This window comes from Stegodyphus dumicola, chromosome 10 (genome assembly GCF_044657685.1).
Source record: "Stegodyphus dumicola isolate Sdum_Otavi_A_Nest chromosome 10, ASM4465768v1".
NCBI lineage: Eukaryota > Metazoa > Arthropoda > Arachnida > Araneae > Eresidae > Stegodyphus > Stegodyphus dumicola.
In genome coordinates this window covers 112689585-112711026 of record NC_140777.1, presented here as the reverse complement: position 1 = coordinate 112711026, position 21442 = coordinate 112689585, and the positions used below count along the sequence as shown (strand labels likewise).

Genomic DNA, 21442 nt, shown 5'->3' with positions numbered 1-21442 from the left:
GGTCTTCTGGAATACAGCAATATCTCAAGACGGCTTCAAGAAACTACAGACCGTAAACCTCGTGTTTCAGTGGCAGCATACGGATTCCGTAAGAATTGTGAAGCTGTAGCAATCCCATTCGCATGAGAATTTACTAGCACTCCTACAGCAGTTAACTAGGAAACATAACCAACTCGACAACGATACAGTGGTTTTAAACCTGCTTTACCTATGCACCCCTTTAACCAATGGCTAAATCCTTCCCCCCCTCCGTCCTTTCCAAAATACAAAAAATACATATACATTTATTAGATTTTGATCGTTTTAATGTATTTAAACAAATTGAACAAGACGTATAGAATATATTGATAAATAACAAAACTTGAATAACAGTAGTTTTGAATATTCATAAACTAAAACTAAATATTTAGCAGCCAGACAAAAGGCTGACCTTATCCTCCTTAAAACTATGGAATTCCCTCCTTAATTGAGAACTGCTTCACTAATACTTCATGTAACTCACAAAATAAAATTGCATATATCCAGCGGCTATGATATACTGCTATATACATTTATACAGACAAATTTTTATGAACTTTTACCCACTGAAAACGAAAATTTTGTAGCAAAATGCTTTTGGTTAATCTCATTAAAGCTTTCAACGTTAAGTAGTTTCAATATTTATTGTAATAACTTAATTGACTTTCACTAAAATATTAGGAATTTACTATATTTTTTGTTATAAGTACTTAACAGTAAAGGTTCAGTGAATGAATAGAAAGAAACGAGAATGTTTCCATCGCAGAATAGAATAATTGTATTGAATAATTGCTTGAAGATATTTGCTGTCTTCAAGCATCTATAGCATTCAAAAGTGTAACTGCTTTTAAATCCTTGTTAAAACTAGATTCTATTCTTTAAGATTACTTCTGATCCTTGAAGTGGAATTTTACCTTAAAAGGCATAATTTAAGAACGTTTTAGAAATTCAGAAAGCTGCAAGAGATCCGATGAAGGAATTTAGCAAGTTCATTCAGATAACTGTCACTTTCACATCGCAGTCCCTAAGCACGGAATTAAATTCATGAAAATTTGTTTTAGAATCATAAAAATCTAACAGGAATTCTATAGTTAAATAAGCATAATATAATACAGCGGATGTTCACACAGAGTATTTCAAGAGTTGACAACTCGGAACAATCCAGAAGCTTTATAAAGATAGCTGGATATACATAGCTTCAGAAGAAATACGTACAGAAAGTAAAACTGGCATAAAGTTGTTTCCTTATGATTTCCACTTTTTAAAATTCATTCTGAAATTTCAGATATATAAAGATAATTAAATGTATTTCAGAAGAAAAAGTCCTGAACCTAACCCAATCATGTGCTGAATGCTGCAACAATTTATGGTAATATTGAAAAATTAAAAGCATTTAGATCGATTACATATTTAACCTGGATCAACCTGAATCCATTTTATTGTATACTTTTTATTTTGAAGAATACAGATAAGTAACGGGGATTTGCATTTATGCTTAATTTAGATACCCCATCTTATTCTTCATTAAAATCACAGAGCTGCTAATAATTAAAGTTACTTGACAACAATCTTGCTTTTAAACTTCATTTTACGAAACTCAGAAATAAATTTAAAACTTAAGACCTCTTCTAGTAAAATATAGCAGTTTTTCTCTTTATAATAAAATAATAGTATATGAAACAATAATCGGCCCAATTTTACTTTATGCCTCTCTCATATGGAGATATGCTGCAAAACCAAACCTCTATAAAATCTAATTTCTGCAAAATAAAGTCTTTAGGAAAATTGCTAATTCACCTTGGTTTATAAAGAATAGCACATTACATACTGATCTAAAATTCGAAACTGTCAAAACATAAATTTATAAAAATACTCGCAAAACATCATCAAAGCACTATAATTTAAGTTAAGAATCACGACCCACGACTAAAAGAAACACACAAGTAGAGCGCTAATACTCTTCTTTAGTATTATTAGCATTATTTTAAGGCGACATTTTGTAGTCTTCAACACACAAGAAATTTAAGTAAAATTGTGACGGACATCCCATTGCCAATTACTTATTTCCCACCCTAATTCTGCTACCTGCAAGGGAGTATACGCCAATACCTCCTATAAATCTCTTCTATATAACAGGTGTTCTTAGAGGTGTACTTTCCAGGAATTCAAAATGTATATATAATGAAAGCTTAAATCTCTTAATTAAAAAGTACATCATCATTAGCAACTGCACTATATTTAATAAAAGGAAAGAAAATTGGGGAAAAACTTTCAAAATTCTAAAATTGTATTAGAAATTCCAAAAAAACATTTCATTCAAAAAATTATTTTTCATTCTATCCGATAACACAAAAACTAAATTTTCCCGATGATTCGTATGACCGTTAAATATGGATTTGAAAGAAAAATTCAGCACTAACTAAAATATTCCTCATCGCAATCAGGAAAACTTCACGTGAAATGTTGTATCATTATCGCAAATATATATGTACGAGAAATTTGAATAACATCGGATCAAAGGAAAGGAGGTAAAAATTAACTCCAAGATTTGAACAATCAAAGCAGCCAATCAAAGAACTAATTTAAAAGAAAACCGCTTAAAACGTTTAACATCCTCACTTCAATTATTATTAATATTTATTCAAATTGTTTAACATTCTTGTTTTAACTATGCCTTAATTTTAAGTAATGTAATGGAAAAAAAACTATCAAAACATAGTAAGTACACAGTAATGAACGGATTTATACAACAATAGACAATAAGGATTTATATTAATAAAAATTCATTTTGTAAGGTTAATTGCAATTTATCTAGCAAATAATTATTAAGTTTTTGTAACCAGTTTAATAAATTTTCTCTTCAATTATTTTTAATATTTGCTAATGCCTGTTAAATATTTCAAGATATTAAGCTTTTCATTAATAACAGGGCAATTCTTTTCATTGCAAATCTAATGTAATTAAGAAAAAATAATAAGTACTTCATGAAGAAATCTAATATACTTTTCATTTGGATCACTGTTACCACTTCACAATATTTTAGTTACACATTTGGCAAGTACGTTAAAAAACATACTTCAGTTGTAAAAATTTAATAAAATTAAGAGGCTTCTCATATATGCTTTAAATAGTTTAAACATTCATAAATATTAATTAGTTAAAAATGAAAATCAAATTTTAGGCTTAGATATTTAAATATTTAATGCATAATTTATTAAAGCATAGTAGAATACAGATAATAACAATTCAAACTTCATTTTGAAATGAGAAAGATATGTATCAAACTTGCTCCAAATATCTGATCAAAAGAATCTGTCTGACGTTTAGAAAATCATAATTGCATACAATATATTTTTCTTTCATAAAATTTCAGTCTTCTAACTGCTAAATAAAAGCTTTTATTTAAAAATTTGATTTAAATACAGTCTAATAGATAAATGAAAGGCTCAGATCAGATTGTTTTACATTAATAACTTAATGCTGTTAATAATTAGCTGGTTATGCACTAGATTATTATTAATCTGGTGTAATTATCAAAACTAATTCGATGATTATAATCATAAATAGCTACAGATAAAATATCACATTCCAGTAGAAACAGAAGAAAGTATACAGTTGAAATATACTTTTGATCTGAAATCTTCTATTTCTTGCATATAAATTTTAGGTATAAACAGAAAATCTTTAAATTATTTTAATTTTCTATATTATGATCAATTATCGTTTTAAAGTTTATATATTCGTAAGAATACGTCATTGTGTAAAGTTAATTGATCAAAATGATGTAAGCAAAATCTTTACTTTATTTTAAAAAAACTGACTGGTCAATTATTATTCTACTTGGAAATCAATGCTTTGAAAATATAATATTTAAATTATTGACTAATTGTATGAAATACCACTTCTAATATAAAAAACTGCTGTATCGGGTTGTGAAATTAGTAAAGAATTGAAAAAAAACTCTGTAAAATTTTCTAATGATGTTATTTGACATAATATAAATTATTGAAAAATATTTTAATAGTTTAAATATGAAAGCATAAAAGTCTTCCATTATTTTTGTTTATTTCTTTTAAGTTCATTTATTTCAAATAATTTAAATACATAATATAAAATTATTTAATAAAATAATGGTGAAACTTTCCTACGTATACATTATTTCCAAACCAACACACATTATTTTTAGTTGAGGAACTTTGCTGTTTGAAAAACATATATATCATTTTCAAAGGCAAACTTAGTTGATTTACAAGGTTTCGGATAGTTGAAAACAGGACTTTAAAATTTTGTATGAACTTCTTTTACGCTTTATAGAAAAAATAGAAAGAATTTCTCGATAAAAATTATACTAATGGTTAGGTACTACTTAGATATCTAATATAATCACAGAATTTTGTGTAAAATAATGAAAAATGTTCCTTTTATGAATACTATAAATCTGCTGAATATTTTAAATGGTACCTTGCATTGTTTCTCGTAAGAGTCATCTCAAAGTAGTTACATGTATTTCCGTATTAGAAAAGAAAACAAAATTTTTATTGTGAAAATTTTAAATTAGACAAATTCATATTAGTATTGATTAGATAAAATTATTTTTAACTACGATTAAATATGATAGTTTTTCTCTTTTAAAATGAGACACAAATCAACACATATATCATAAGTAAGTTATTTAGAAAAATACTCACAAGTTTTATCCTAGTATATTAAGAAATCAATCGCTATAATTCTTGGTATAAAAACGATTGTAAATTGAATATTAAGTTCCATTTATTGTTCATTTAAATGACCAAAAGCAAAGAACTCTACGAACTTCAACAAAATGCGAACAACCTGTTGCATTCGACTCCTCCCTAGAGCAACAGTTGGCCGCAGCCTCAAGTTTGTGCAACTAACCTAGCGCCATCTATCTGTAGTAATTCTAAAGATTTTGAATTTAATTTTCTGTATTATTCTTTGTAGGTTAAGAAATCGTTTAATTTCAGTACAAACAACTATTAAAATACAATTAGGGAAGCTTACTAATGATGCAAAAATTAGCACCAAATGCTAATTTTTATTCAATATATTTTAGTTACCTCCCTGAATATTATTTTCATTTGATATTGTAGTACTTTTATTTAATCACACATTCAATTAGAAAAAAGCTAAACTACGATATTCATGCTTGAGAATGAAAAAATTCTATCTGGACTGCTAACTGCTTAAAATTTTTGTGTGAAAACTTGAAATTAAAATCACCTTTGAATTACTTATTGTATAAAATATTATAAAGAGACTTGAATCAATGCGAAAACAAAAGATAAGAATTAAGACCCTGGAGATTATAAATGGATATTATTCCTTGATAGAAGCAATTATATATGATATTTCAAAATCTTGTAGTATCATCTACTATATTTTAAAATCTAGGTTTCATTTCTGAGCTTTCTCTCTGTATACAATTATTATCAGCTTTAAAATAAATCGAATATTTAGGTGTTTTTTAGTATTAGAAAAACGCTTAACAGTGATGAAATATTACGAATATGATGAGCTGTTGAATTTCACATTGATATGTGATCATTACATACAATAAATTATAAATAAGTCTTCTTATAGTTTTAGTCTTCGTATAAGTTTCAAAAGAATAAGTGCAACAGGTAATATCATAAGAATAATTACCAACAACACGCAACCAGGAAATTTTATAAAAATAATTACCATTACACACACAACCAGGAAATTTTATAAAAATAATTACGCTTATACTATAAGATCAATTATGGATTGTGTTTTGAAATGTGACTTTTTCTTAGTTGGTTAGACCTTGGTGTAAACGAAATTCTCTTAAAAATTACAATTTTTTTTTTCCTTTCTGTTGCGCGATTCTCAGAAATTTGAACTTAAATCAGCTTTTATAATGTTCTGGCAAAACAAAAATCTGAATTACAGACAAAATTAGTTCATAGAATTTTAAGAATAATTTTATATATGTGGAAGTTACAGATTTACAGTGGAAACATTAAGTTAAAGGATCTAAAATCTCAAATGTGCTTGCAAAAGGAAATTCCATTGACATTGTGGTTCGGTTCTTTTAATTATTCAAAGGATGGCATTGTTATTCTGTACCTGTGTAAATTAATTATGATATCTTTTCAGTTTCAACAACCTTACAGCTTTGAAACTACATTCAAGGTTAAATTTCGGAGCCACCTACAGATTTTGTGCTTTATCAGAAAAAGACCACTGAACATCAACTTCTGAAAGCATGTTTGGTTGCAGAAAGCTAACTACTTGAGATTTTTCTCTCATATAGGATACATACGAACCTTTCCTCTTGAAAGTATTCCAGAAAGTCGGTCTTCGATAAAATAATAATAAAATTTCACTCAAATTAGAGTAATGTAAGATTAAGGATAGCAATTTAGGAAACAAAATATATAATTAAAATTAAAACAACCTCATTTCTTGCTTTTCAGTTTCGGCGAGAGCGCATAGTTTACAACACATAGAGTAGTAGAAATATTTTATATACTAAACATTCGAAGGCATCTGGAAAATCTGAATATAAACAGTTTTCACAAATTAAGGTTTAGAATAAATTTAGCTCAAAAATTTCGAATCATAGATTAAGGTAATCAAATACTTGTTAAATGTGCGTGACTCTAACAACACTAAGCCGAGATTCTCTGTCTAAACGAAGCATATCTTCAACATTACCTACCAGACAGTATTACGTTCTTCATTTTGTTTATGTTAAATTATTATCTTCAAGATCTACCAACCTCAGCATCATAGGAAAATGAATTTATCTATATTACTTTGCTAGGATCCTTTAAATCTTGATCAAATGTAATGTAAATTTAAATCATTAGATGGCATAATACTTATTTATAGCACAATTTAACGTGAATATCTTAAAATGTCTACATCGGCAGCTCTATGAATACGATATGATTCCTCTATGTTTAGAATTTCGGTAATCCCTAAAAATGCTTCTTAACACTTTTTATATTATCATTTTAATTTACATACATTTACATGTTATGCAATAAACAATTTATTTTCTACTTTCCGAAACAATTTTATGCTGTTTTGTCAAATTTTGTAACTGAAAAAAGATTTTATTTTTACCACGATTATTTTGTTATTTCACTTATTTTGTTCAAAAATAATCCATATATTATTTCTAATCATACCCTTCATCAGCTGCAAGCTCAACTCATTCGCAAATTACTTTTCTATAATACTGCTGTTAGACAAGCATACTTGAAACTAGCAACGTGTTTTCCAAGTGCGATCAATAACTCTTATCTTCGTCTTGGATTTCACGAAGTTAGTCCTCAAAAAAATTTGCTCTTATTTGTAGGTTTTTCCAAATAGCATCACTTTATTTGCGGACAAAAGCTGTCAGCTCTGGAAATTTGCCCGTAGGAAACAGTTTTCATACAAATCAGTTAGTGTAATATCCTTGATTTTTGTCCTCAGAACAAGCTTCTCTTTTATTTCCATTAATTCCATTTGCAAAGAAAGGTGTGCTAGCTCTACATCAAAATCAAATGGAGAAGAGAAAATTCGCAAGTTTCCTTCTTCGTCTTTTAAAATCGCTGAACATAGTGTTGAATTACTGACTTAATGATTTCAACTTACTCTCAAAATATTCGCAATCAGATTCCTTTTTGTGATTCGCAAGTATTCTAAAATGGAAAGTATTGTTTCCCCTTATCTGACTTTTCCAAAGTCGAAGCTAATCTGAGATAATTTGATATTTCCATAAAGCTCATAAATCAACCGCTCCTTAACTTAGCATTGAATTCATTCGGATATGTTGTAATGTCGACAGGAAATGCAACATCACACATCAAGGGTTTGCTTTTTAATCTCCGGAATATATTTTCCTTTCATATGCACTATAAGAGATACCTCATCTTTCAAATCATCAAAATACTTCAACATCTTTCCCTTACTTAGCCAACGTACTTCGCAATAAAATTTGAGATATTCATGACTGGAATGCACATCAGCCAGAAATTCTTGAAATATACTGTGGCTTAGAGCCCTCTATTTAATTATGCAAGAAGTTAACGCATCCATTACATGTGCAGATTTCATTGATTTTACACACAGGTCTTTTTGGTGTATAATGCAGTGAAATACAAACAAATCTTTGGTATCTATTTTGTTATCGGAAAACTCTGATATTATTTGGACAACAAATTTAATTTTTATTTAATCATTGATGGAGCTCGCTGGCAGATATACCGCTTAGCTTTGCCAATTAAGGTCGAATCTAAGCAAAAGCATTTTTTACTTCCGAGGAAATATTTTTACCTTCTTGTATCCTTCATTGGTTAGGCAGCATGAAATTTCCGTATAACTGAAGCTGGTGTCAACAACAAGAATAAATATATCATACTAAGCGCTATCAGAGGTGTTTGTGCTCTCAACAAGAGCAATGGAAAATTCTTTAAATTTTGATGCGGTATGTTTCATGTTTAATTTTATGCCACCCGTCATTTCATAGATTCGACTTATCTTTTCAAGAATATCAGATATATCACATATTTCAAGGTTATATTATATATGTAAAATATAATAAAATACGATGGCTACGCTGAGAAATAATTGACAACCTCAGAACCGACTAGTCTAAATTTGGTATCTCCTCCTAAATTCATCTGCTTTCCCAAATTCGACATCTTTCCACGTTACGTAACAACCCAAAATTAACCAACAGCAAGTTAGCTATACTTATGCACCTACTTAGAATAAATACTGTTTCGCAAGAAACTACATCATTCCTTTTCTTAACTTCGGACCTGCCAACATCTCCACGCTGCTTATGCTTTTTTGTCTAAGACGCTTACGTCGTACTTTTAAAGCCAGTGTAAGTAAAAATTATCGTATTTAACTATGATTGAATAAACGTCTGTCAAAATAATTTCATATGTGTGAAAATTAAGACTAAGTGATTCGTCAAAATCCAGTTTTTGTTAGTTTCGTCTGTATACTTTTACTCTCAGCTATGACGACTATCGAAAGTACTGGTGTCTTATGAGCAATTAAAATATTACACGCACACACATACACACACACATATATATATATATATATATATTCACTTATTACACATATAGACATACCAAGACATGTATAGACATATGTTTCAAGACATTATGCATTTCAAGAATATATATTTCAAGACTTATGGTTTCAAGAATCTTTTCAAGCCTTATCTTTTCAACTTCATTGCTGTTCTTAGAACACAATACTTTCATGAAAGCAGTAAAGCATTCCTTAAAAAAACTCGCTTCCATAATATGGTTCTGAGTGCTTGGTATATTTTTCGCTAAAAATAAAGCTTGCTCGAAAACATGTTGTTAGCTACATCAATATGTTAACGGAACAGCATTTATACTAGAAATATACTCTTTTTCAAATTTTGTATCTTATCTGTACTCAGTTTACCATTGTGACTGTTGTAACTAGCGTGTTTCGCATAATGTCTTTTTAAGCTGTATTTCTTCAAAATCGAAATAGTTTCCAAATACACTGTCGTCCAAAAGTTAAGGACTGAGAAAGATACCAGCCCAAACCATTAATCCACCACCTCTGTAACCGTGTCTTTCCATAATGTGGGATTGGTTGTATCTGGTGCGTTGTTCCCTCCAGAACAGCGGACGACAAGATTCACTCTCCAATATGAACTTGAAGTCGTCTGTGAATAGAACAGATTCCCATTGTTGACTGGTCGAGGAGAGAGATTCTCTTGCTCAACATAAACGGGCACCTCTTCGTCCTCGGATCAAAGGGACACAAACAACTGGTCGTATTGCATATTGTGCAGGCGACTGCGTACTATTGTAGCTGAGATTCTTGCTCCTGTTGACACTAAATAAGCTACCATGAGCTGAGCCATAGTAATGTTGCTCTTCCTTCGGGCCGAAAGAGATAATAACAATTTCTCACAAGTGTTGTAACTCTTGGTCCGCTTGAAACATGTCTATGGTAGCTATTGTTTTTGCATATATTTTCTTAAACTTCATTACTGTCACACATATGAACAGTGAATTTAAACATTACTGACATTTTTGCAATGGTGAGCTTTGAGAAACATGCTGTTCCTCAACTTTTGAAGGGCAGTGTATATCAAACAATTAGTTTTTTCTTTTCATATTACAAACAAATAATGGTCATTCCGCTTCTCTGGAAATGTATGACTCTCAACTTTTAATTTTTCTCTTCTTTGATGAAACCGTCTTAATTAGTGTTTGATTGCAAATTCACGTATACATGAAAGTAAACCTCAGACTGATATAGCGCGGAACCTGACAGCTACATACATCAGGAATAAATATGATCAAACTGATAGCAACAGAAGACTCAGACGATCAACAAAGCCACCGACCACTGGTAAATGACAGCAGTTAAGGTGTAATGCTTATGCAAACAAAACAAAAATGGGAAAAGAATAAGAAAAATTAAAAATTGGTAAAAAATATAAAAATAAGAATTTTTATAAAATTATTCATTACAACTACGAGAGTTTTTTCTTCAAATTTAAAAAGCTAATGATTTATATTCAATTATATTTAAGATTCGGCCGAGGACCATGTGTTACGCATGCTTAATCTAAGTGTTAGCAGTCAGTCTCATAGGAACGTTCAGTTGTATACGAAACATAAAACATGGATTTCATTTCAGAAATTCTTGATTAGGAATCCTGTAGATTAAATTATTCTTATAATTTAGGTGTGTATGTGTGTGTATTTAATTATGGCAAAGCACACTAGGGCTATCTGCCTAAGGGGAGGGATGCCTTCGTGGAGGACTTTCTAAGGGAAACTGACTCGTATACACGTTACACGTGGAAAACCCACGAAAACACCCATGCAACCAGCCCGTTCGCGGGATTCGCACCTCGGACCGAACTACCAATGTTCAGTGACTTTACCGCTCGGCCGCTGGTGGGCTCTTATAATTTAGGAAGAAAAACAGTAATAAATTTCCTTCTCAGTCTGATATCTTAACAGACTTTCAGTGTTTTGTTTATTTTAATTTTACCTATTTTTGGAAACATCTTTTCAAAACATTGAAGAAAATATTAACTTCTTAAACGTATGTACATACAGACATAGAAGATATGAATAACAAACAAATACTTTTACTTAATTCTAAAATTTATCATCTCCCAAATATTGAATGTTATGCCTAAACATACCAGAAAACAAACACAATGAGCTCAAGCTTGGCTGAGAAGCTCTAAAACATCTGTTGAAACAAAATACATCTCTCTGACTTCCGCTATTCGATGTAAACCCTACTTTTTTTATATATATTTTTCCCTCCGAAATTTCTAAATCAGATATTTCAATTACCGAATCGATCGTAAGGCTCAGCTTAGAGCGCAGTTCTCTTCATATTTTCTTTCGCCGAACTCAAACTTGTTGCCAAGAACAGTAAAGAAATTTGGAACAGCAGACGATAAAGAATGTTACTGTGTTTATTTTTGAGGTTAAGTTAAAAGTAGTGCAAGTTTTTGTGTGTTCAAAGAATTGCTCTGCTCAATAAAGTGTAGCAATTGGCTTGTCTGCAAAGTCAAGAGACCTGAAATATCGGATGGAGAATTTTTTCAGTTACCTTTGTGATTTCTCTTACTTCTTCTTCTAGCGGAACTTCAAAGACTCTTGGAATGCAAAAGTAAAAAAAGAAGTGTTTTTTTACCGTTCCTAGGAAAAAACTCCATATAATGCCTTTTGTTCAATCAAATAGCCTTATCAAAAAAAGGAAACATTTCAATAGAACTCAGTTAAATTTTAGCTTATGTTTTAAAAAAAAATTGTTATTTAAATTAATCCATAATTACTAGTTAAAAACTAAAATGGTGTATAGAATTTAAATTTTTAAATTTTAGCAAAATAAATTTGTTTCGTATTACCCGCGTTTTAGTATATATTTTCTATAATTTTATATGATGAACTTACCTGATTTTGCAGTAATTATTTTCATATGCTAATCTAAAGGAAAAATATTCATTAACATATTTTTTTTAATTTTGCTATTATTAATTCAAAATTAAAAAAAATTAAACGCGTTACTATTTTTTTAATTTTGTATATTTTAACCAAATCTATTATTTAAATGCATGTGTATTCCACCTACTATTCTTATTTTATGTTATTCTTATGGAAATAAAAATAACACTCAGTTTTTTAATTGTAATTTTAATTCCTTTAAAGTTTGTATTTTGAAGCTTTTAATTTAAAGAAGAATTTGTTCTATACTACAAGAAGTAAAGTAGAATCTGTACTTACTGTTTTTGCCTCTTTTAATTTGACTAATAAATTTATCTTTCAATAATGCTAAGAAGCATTATATATGTATCTGTTACTTACCCATTGTTTAAGAATTATTAATGAATATTATTTAACGAACATTTATTTAAATGCATTAATAACACTCCTTCAATCCACTAACTTTAGGTACAAAACATTAATGTTCTATTAACAATAAACATTTTCTGTTAAGGGAGTCGGAACTCCCTATACCGACTATGTTAAATTCACCATTTTCGATGTATCTTTTCTCAAAATCTGACACAGATACATGTTTAAAATTTTTTTGTAATTAAAGTACGCGTTTCTAATTATACTGAAACGAGCTTTTGAAAAATTGTGAGTTTTGGAGTAATCTATAGAATATTGTATTAGGCATAATAAAATTTAGGACATTTTTCACACACACACACAAAAAAAAAAAAAAAAAAAAAAAGTAAAAATATTTTCTTCGTTTATCACAAAAAGCTCATTTCAGTAAACATTAGGAAGAGTAATAAATAAATTCAAAAATATTTAAACGTCTGTGAGCAGTAGTTCCTTAGGAAACGTACATCGAATATAAAATCACATTTGGAGAAAAATTCATTTTTACATAAAAATACGCATTTATCAAAACATTCGCTGAAAAATTAATAGTAGATCTTTTTTACAGTTCTAATTTTCATAGAGATTAAAGTATGGTATTTTTATAAAGATAAAAGTGTAGAGAATTTGAAATTATAATAATTCCAAATCATTATTTTTTTAAACCTTTTGGCTTCCAGCACCCTTTTTAATTAAGAAACTGATGGCAAAAAACATCAGATGACTAAAACGTTTTAAACGATGAAACATGTGCTTCTTTCATGCATTCTTCAAAGCGTTTCATAAAACTAAACAATGAAACTGTTACTTATTTCTGAAAGCACTACTGCGTTTCAGAATTTTTGGTATTAAATTAGACTGAAGAATAACGTATTACACAGTCATTCCTGCATATATATACTGTTTATTTAAATAACATTATTAATTTATTTTATAATGCCCGTATTTATAAGTGCTCACATACATATTTTGTGCCTTGAATTATCATAGAAAAACTATATTCAATATAATATCTCACATTTTCTGAGAGAGATTTTGTAGTCTGTAAACCTTCACTAAATTCAATTTTTAATTCTGTCTGGCTGTTGGACTATTGGAAATCTAAGAACAATAGAATTTAATGTATGACTTTATTAAAAATTTTGCATAAGCTAACACAAACTTCTTCTGCATCTAGTTGCGAATAGTTTCAACTAATGAATACAATGTAATTTCATCGAAATCGCACAGAAACATTAATATCCAAAATATTCGATACTCCTTTAAAAACTACTTTTTTATTACCTACTTACGTATGCACATATGAAACGAATATTTTCCTTGCATTCCTTATCTAAATGTTAGTAGTCTCACAAAAATATCTAAACCCATATATTCTGGCTGCATAAAACTCGTAAATTTTAAAATACCTACAAATATGCAGATAGTTAATATGAATATGTAAATAATTAATATGAATTCATATGTATGTAAATATGCAGACAATTAATATGAATACGCAAACAGTTAATATGAATTGATAGGTATATGAATGTGTAAATATATTTACATGAATATTCAAATAGCTAATATTAATTCATGCAAACAGTTAATATAAATAACCTATTCATGGAATTAGTTTCTTCTAGTACATACAATAAAATTTCATAAGTATCAAACGAAAACAATAATATCAAAAATATTCTATACACCTTTTAAAAAAACTATTGTATTATTACCTATTTATGCATATACATACCTTCGTATATACGTATATACGAAGCACAAATTATCCTTGTAATTCTTTATCTAAATGCTAGTAGTGTCAGAGAAACTTCCAAACCCATACGACTCATAAAACATGTACATTTTATGAAATTTAACGAAGTATCAAACGAAACAATCAAACAGTTTAAGTATCAAGTGAATTTAATATAAAAAATATTCTATACATCTTTTAAAAAACTATTGTAATAATCTTCAGTGCTTTATGATATTTTCAGTATCCAGATTTTTTAATCATTGAATGATATAAGATGAAAAAGAACATTATTGCATTACAATAATGTGATTTTTATACTGAAAGTAAAAATTGTAATTTATGTTTTTAATAGAAAACGATAAAACAGATGTTTCATCGTTTTCTATTAAAAAGTTATTTTTTAAAAAGGTAAATTTAATGTTAAAAAGTTATTTTTAATAGAAAACGATTAGTTATCTAAGAATAAACTGAATACTTGAAGAGCACATTTTAAGGAAACGTATATGATGAATGTCAAAAAACAGCCTCAAATTAATTACGATATTTTTCAGGTTATCGAGTCATAATAATATTTCAGCAAATCAGGCTACCAAATACTCTTCCGTAATTTTCACATAATGTGCGCTATAATACAAAAAAGCTCATAAACGCTATGTATTTTGAACGAAAAGAAAAGGATGCGATATATGATAGCTCACCTAAAAAAATACATCACATACTTATAATCTGCAATTTATTTATTTATCAGTATTCTGAGTTGATGGATTTACAAGTAAATGTCTGAATAACAACAATCGTGTATTAGGCTAATTGCACCTAATTTTTAAAAGATATATTTTTACTTATTATCTTTTACAATGTAGGTATTTTATGATGGCATAGGAACACTATTGAATAAATAACGATCTCTGTTTTCCTTGATGCAATTGGCGAAACATGAGAAATGGGATTCTCTGCACTTCATGAAAACCACTCTACTCTCGCCCTGACGTAAGCATTCCATGAGTAGAAACATGCATCTGTCAGTAAAGCAGCCTAAATAAATAGTAAAAGATTTGTAAAATGAAAGATGTATTATATTTGTGCATTTCTCTTTTTATTGAAATTAAGCAATTTGGTACTATTCGGTTTCGAGGGCCGTGAAAAATCGCCAAACTATTGTTGATGTCAATGCTGCCAAAAATAATTGCGGCAACCCTAATAATTGCGGCAAGAAAGGAAGTATAATAGTAAATAACTATCTAAGATTGATGTTTTAATTTAGATGAAAGGTTAGTTTCATATAATACTTTTTTATTATTATAATTTATATGAAAAAGGCTAAACATGACTGAATGGAAGCATAAGAGTAAATAACTATTTCAGATCATCATTATAATTTATATAAAAATTGCTAAACATAACCCTGCATCGCTATTTCGCTACCGACTTATCGCTAAAGCATAATTTCATCTCGTTGGTTGTTCATACGTATTTTTTTATAATGAATGATGCCTTTTCTTTGAAAATATTCTCGGTAAAGTGCAGAATCGCTCACTTATTTGTTTGCCGCTTTTTACAAGGGTAAAAACAATTGAATTTTTGTCAATTGTCTTTTACTTTTTAAGTGAAAATAGGTCGATGTGTACATAGATAAAGTCAAGGGTGTGCGCAGTGCCATTTTTGTGCAATTCTAGGATTTTTTTTAAGTGAAAATAGGTCGATGTTGACATGGATACCGAGTATGTGCAATTCTTAAAAACACGTCAAGCAGTGGGTGATTCTGCACTTTACACAAAATTCTATTGCCGAATTTTCTTCATGGGCAATTCCCAAATTGTTAAATCCATAGGATATCAAAAAAGAATTTAAAATCAAAAAAGGATTTAAAAATTAAACTAGTATATCAATGGAGTCTTGAGAAATATAGAACTATATAAACTTACGCAATCTGAAATCAACGCGTACGCTAGATTTGGCGCTTTTGCGCATACATTTTCTCTGCAATTTTTTTACGGCCCTCAAAACCGAATAGCACCAGCAATTTAAATCTATTTTAAGGAGCTTGATCTTCGTAAGCCATTTTAATAACTATAAAAGGAATACTTTTTGAAAAAAACTGAAACGCTGTAATAAGATCATTGTATTCTTAGGTATTTTATATAACCATAACCTAAGCATTTGAAGCAAATTACAAAAATCTGCATAAGAGTACAAATCTGAAACACAAATTTTTAGTAGGTTCTGTCATTTTACATGTTCAAATGTACTTGGTATGTTTTGCTTCGAGAGTTTTCAAGCCATACTTTAACATAACATGAGAATAAAATACAGTCTGAAATTCGATTTCATATAAACTGCAAACATTTGACATAGATAAGATTACTAAAGTATGCATTTCGTGTAAACTGTGTGGCGGTCTCAGTGTTAACTCGGTTTATTTCTTGCTGTTGTCTGGAGGTATCTATTAACTGCGATGTAAAGTGAGTTTTTACCTAGCCCAAGTATTCCAGAAAGTGGTAAATGACAAGACGATCGAATTCGAGTCCTTTCCATAGAAAGCATACATCGTACCGCCACGCAAAAGCGCATTTCCCATTTGTCTGGCTGATATTTTATTTTTTCCCTGGTAGAAGCTCATGATTGCCTCATAGGATCCCTACACACACACACCCCTGCTAACATTTATAATACAGTATAAGCAACTGCGACCGCGTACTGAGCATCGTTGCGATCTTTGTGCGTTAATGTTGTTGGTTGCTGCATTAATGGGTTGCGGGCCTCAGTGCCAAAGGTGTGCTTAATTGAAATCTTTGTTGTACTGTGCTATAGAATTTAAACGTTGATTGGCAGTCTTCCCATGTTAACAAATGTACAATAACACACATTTCTGCCCACAAGGTCACCAATGTCCATTATGTCCGAGTTACTAATGTAGCGCTCCCGAGTTAACTCGTTTTAGGTATTGTGGTCCTATTTCTTAGCTCCAACATTAAGGGCGATGCAATATTAAGTATTCTCGAAGGCGGTAAATAACTTTGGGTATCGCACTTGGGTACATTGCATAGAAATCGGACAACGTAAGGTCAGGCAAAAACTCATTTCCCTGTCTCTCAGATATTTAAATTTCTTTGGTGTTTCTGATTGTTCCATGGGGCCACTACACTATAAATTTTAACATTTTAAAATATTAACTGTAACTACTTAACAGGTCTACAGAGCTACAATATGAAAATCTTACAGCTTTATTTGCAAAGAAAAAACAGTCGTTTTTCATTTTCAGGATATGAAAAATATGTTCATTACAACAAAAAAACAAAAACAAAAAAAATATTAGCATTTTAAAACGATACATATTAGATAAATTGATAAAACTAACTTTTTGTTGATCAATTTTTGGTTTCTGTTGGTTGCTGTATGTAGCGTCACCTTGAATTAAACAAGGTTTAAACTGTGTCTTGTAAAATAGCCATCTTGTTTGCATAAAGCCGCGTCTAAAATTCATCGCGAGCTGCTGTAAGACTATCATAATCCATCATGCTTTAATTGGCTACATTTGGCAATAGGCCACACACTGATTACGTGGGCTAATTCGAGAAATCCAGACCGCCGAGAAAGTAGTGACATATTGTGAATCCAAAAAAGCTCGCATTGTTGTTACAGCAAGAGCATTGGTATTGTCCGAATTGAAAATTACCTGAATGACGTTATAAATGCAGTAGGGTCAGTAATCGTAGAATAGCAGTGACATGGTGACTTGTAATCGTATTAGAAGTGATCTCATGCTAAACCAATATTTGCCAGGTCAAATGGATCATAAATGTCACGGTATAATAAAGGCCTAAAGCGATAGGGAAAACTCCACTCTAGTCCTATCTAAACTGGAATGAAACAAAGTAATATTAAGTTTTTATGTCACTTTTTTAAAATGTTGATTTTCTTCATTAATGAATATTGGACTGACAGAACAAAATAATTTTTAAATCTACACATTGTAACTATTTTCTTTTTCTTTAATGAATATTTAAATTTCATTCATATTCTACTCAGCAATATGAAAGCGTTACACAAACAACGATATCCAAAATTTTCTGTTATTTATTTGTGGTTTCCTTTCGCTTTGAAAATAATGTTTCCAGAAATTCAGCTTCCAGTTTAGTTCTGTATATGTATGTTCTTCATTAATTAGTTTACAGGGGAAATACGAAATTTCGAATAAGAAAATTGATATATAAAGATTAATCTTAATTTATTGGTAACAAGAACATTTGTGATCTTTGCATTAAGTTTAAGCGGCTGGATGAATGACTAATTAAGTACGAAAATTTTATTGATTCATTTATCTTAACTTGAAAATTAATAAAAATTTCGAATAAAAAATTTCATTTGAAAAGACTAGTCTTAATTTATTGACAAAAAAAAATTTGTTATTTAGGCATTAAATTTATGTGGCTAGATAACTATAAAAATAATAACTATAAAAACCAGACTTGAAAATTATATCATCATATAATAAATTATCTATTGGTAACACAAAAATGAGAGTTCTAAAAAACAGAGAACCAAAATGCCAAACTCTTAGTGGGAAACACAAACTCCAGTTGTTACTTTAAATTATAATGCTGCATTTGTTTACATACTCGAGATAAATGGTATGTCAATAGTTCTATGGCTAACTTATAGTTCTAATAACTTATAGTAAATGCTGAACTCAGTGTGATAAATAAGAAAGTTTTTTAATGTCTAAAGCAGTTTAATTCCTATCTTTTCTAAAAGATGGCAGCACCAAATAGGTCTTAAAACCGCAATACTTGACACCGAAAAATGTTTAACTTGCCTTCTATTTTGTTTGTGGGTGAAACTTCTTGGTTTAGCTTCAAAATGTCAGCTGCAGCTGAAAAGAAAGAGTGAAGTGTTAATTGCGGTATAGAGAATGTTTCAAACGTATGTCACATGCAAATAACATTTAAACCAAGCGTCATAAATATGATATTCTCATATAAATATCATCAGTAAGATCAGACTACAACAATGTTTGTAATATGACACCATTTAGGCAGTGCAGGATTTACGTATAAGCTACATAAGCTATAGCTTAGGACCCCGCTTTCTACATAAGCTATAGCTTAGGACCCCGCTTTCTTGGGCCCCGTAAAAAACCCTCTAGATATCCAGAAATCATATTTGGTACCGACATATAATATCTGGACTTATAAAGGGTCCCGTATCTCAAATAGCTTAGAGCCTTATCAAGTCTAAACCCGACCCTGCTTTTAGGTATACAAGAGATATGTGAAATTTAATTTCTTACATGAGCCTTGCTGTAAGAGTATCAGAGAAAAAAATGTGTTTTCTTGAGAGGAATTAGTAAAATAAAAACGTTCCATCTTAGTACAATCAAAATTACCCTACATGAACTATGGAGAACTCTATACATATATTGCTGAACGCAAGTACCCATATCAGATTTTTAGACGCAAATTTATGAGCTGTCATTTATACCTAACACATATTAATACCGAAGCATAGATTCCAAATTCCTATTTGTAAAAACCTATAAATTCGAAACCTAAAATTTTAACTTTAAACGACCTTTAAAATCGATTTTTCTGGCCATTCATTTCAATGAACCATTTTTGAATTTTTATTTCTTTCATGTATTTCATTTGTTCATTTAATTCATTAATCATTTCTTACAATTTATTAAACCAATGAAATTTTATGCAGGGTGAGTTCAATTTTAATATTTAAAATGCTTTTTTTTTAATTTTAATATTATAGGGTTTAATTTTAATCGCAGTGTGCATTAATCCGCTTCGGTATTTTTGAATGAAAATAAATGTAATCATTTCAGCTTAAGAGCTCTTTTGTTCAGGTAAACTTCAACCCACCTTCCTTTCAAATTTGAATAACTTAATGTTATAAGAAACTAAATGGTGCATTGCTTAGAAATTTTTTATTTAAATTAATGAATAAATAAAAATAAAAATGCCAGAGTAATCTCCAGTTTTAAAACCGCTGCCTCAAAAAGTGTGTTTAGGCAATAAATGAAGGGAATTTTAATTAATTAATATATTCCTTAAATTTCTTAATTTTATGCTTCAGTAAACCTTTTATATTGCGTAATTTATTCTTCAATGAATACAAAAAGTAAACTTTAATGCTTGTTCTAATACTCTCGAACGGAATGCAGAAGTTGTTGATACATTAAGAAATGAAATGAAATGGTTTTAAAGGCATTTGAATTTTCACTGCTTTCAGCACCATAGGTCACTGCCAATTTATGTTCTTTTCCTTTTATGTACACAAAATTTTTATCTTAAAGCGTTTACGTACATATTAATTCACTACTATATTATTATATAATTCATTTTATTTTTAGAGTTTTCTTTGATTCAAAAAAGACCGAAAATAGGAGTTAATATAATCACACATTTTTCAAACTGTTATTAACTTTTCAGATCTTTCAGACTGGTTAATTCATAAGAAAAGCACCAAAAAGAGAAAATTTTAACTGTAGTAAAGAGATGTGAAGATAAAGGTGAACATAATTAAGTAAATTTAATAACCTGTGGCACTGAAACAAGAAAAAATAAATTTCCCATTTCACTTACATGCCTTATCTTCAAGTATTCTTAGGAAAACAGCAGTTTATTTATAAACTGACATTCTTTTAAATATTATAATTTAATATAATTTATGCTTCAAAATAATAATAATTCCTATTCAATTCTATTAGTGGAAAATTTAAAAAACCAGATTAATTATCTTTAAAATTTCCTTTTCTCGCCTTTCGGTATAAGTCTAACAAGAAAAAATGATTTGTTCACCTCTTTCGTATTTTATGCAAACGGTAAAATTTCTTATTATTATTACAAAAAGAATTTTTTAACTTCTTACATGCCTTATCTTTAAGTTATACTGATATTTAACATAGATAAACAACTGTTTCATATTTTAAGAGGAAAATCTAACAACAGAACTGTTTCTTACCATCCGATATATCTTCGTCAACGACAGACTTTTTAGACCACCAAGCTGAAAGGACGAAATAAAATATCAGCTATGTTATACAGTCCTTCAGAAAAATAATTAAGAGTAATTCCCAAGAAAGAATATTGCATATTTCAACAAGTCCGTCCAAGTTCAAATTTCATTAAGATAATAGTCCTTCGAAGTGCTTGAGTAGGCTAAAAATTTAACTTCTCCATTCATTACAGTCATAATGTAGTAGGAATGGGCTACAGAACATAATATTTCAAAATTTTAATCAACCTTAACCATCTTTAACTGAAAATCA

At 29.5% G+C, this 21442-nt stretch overlaps 1 protein-coding gene and 1 long non-coding RNA gene across 7 annotated transcripts in view; both read right to left on the bottom strand.

Annotated features, from left to right (window-relative positions):
- Positions 1-4859, bottom strand: part of LOC118189098 (uncharacterized) — an 872843-nt gene extending 867984 nt beyond the window's left edge. For all 3 annotated transcript variants that reach the window (XR_015043503.1, XR_015043501.1, XR_015043502.1), the window contains exon 1: positions 4707-4859. This is a non-coding gene — a long non-coding RNA (uncharacterized LOC118189098). The remainder of the gene's footprint in view (positions 1-4706) is intronic.
- Positions 4860-14888: 10029 nt separating this feature from the next.
- Positions 14889-21442, bottom strand: part of LOC118180962 (uncharacterized) — a 41004-nt gene continuing 34450 nt past the window's right edge. For all 4 annotated transcript variants that reach the window (XM_085826095.1, XM_085826096.1, XM_035350046.2 and 1 more), the window contains 3 exons: positions 21136-21180; positions 18980-19036; positions 14889-15198 (listed from right to left, as the gene is read on the bottom strand). In XM_085826095.1, the coding sequence (XP_085682221.1) occupies positions 15032-15198; positions 18980-19036; positions 21136-21180 (269 nt within the window). In that variant the 3' untranslated portion in view covers positions 14889-15031. The remainder of the gene's footprint in view (positions 15199-18979; positions 19037-21135; positions 21181-21442) is intronic.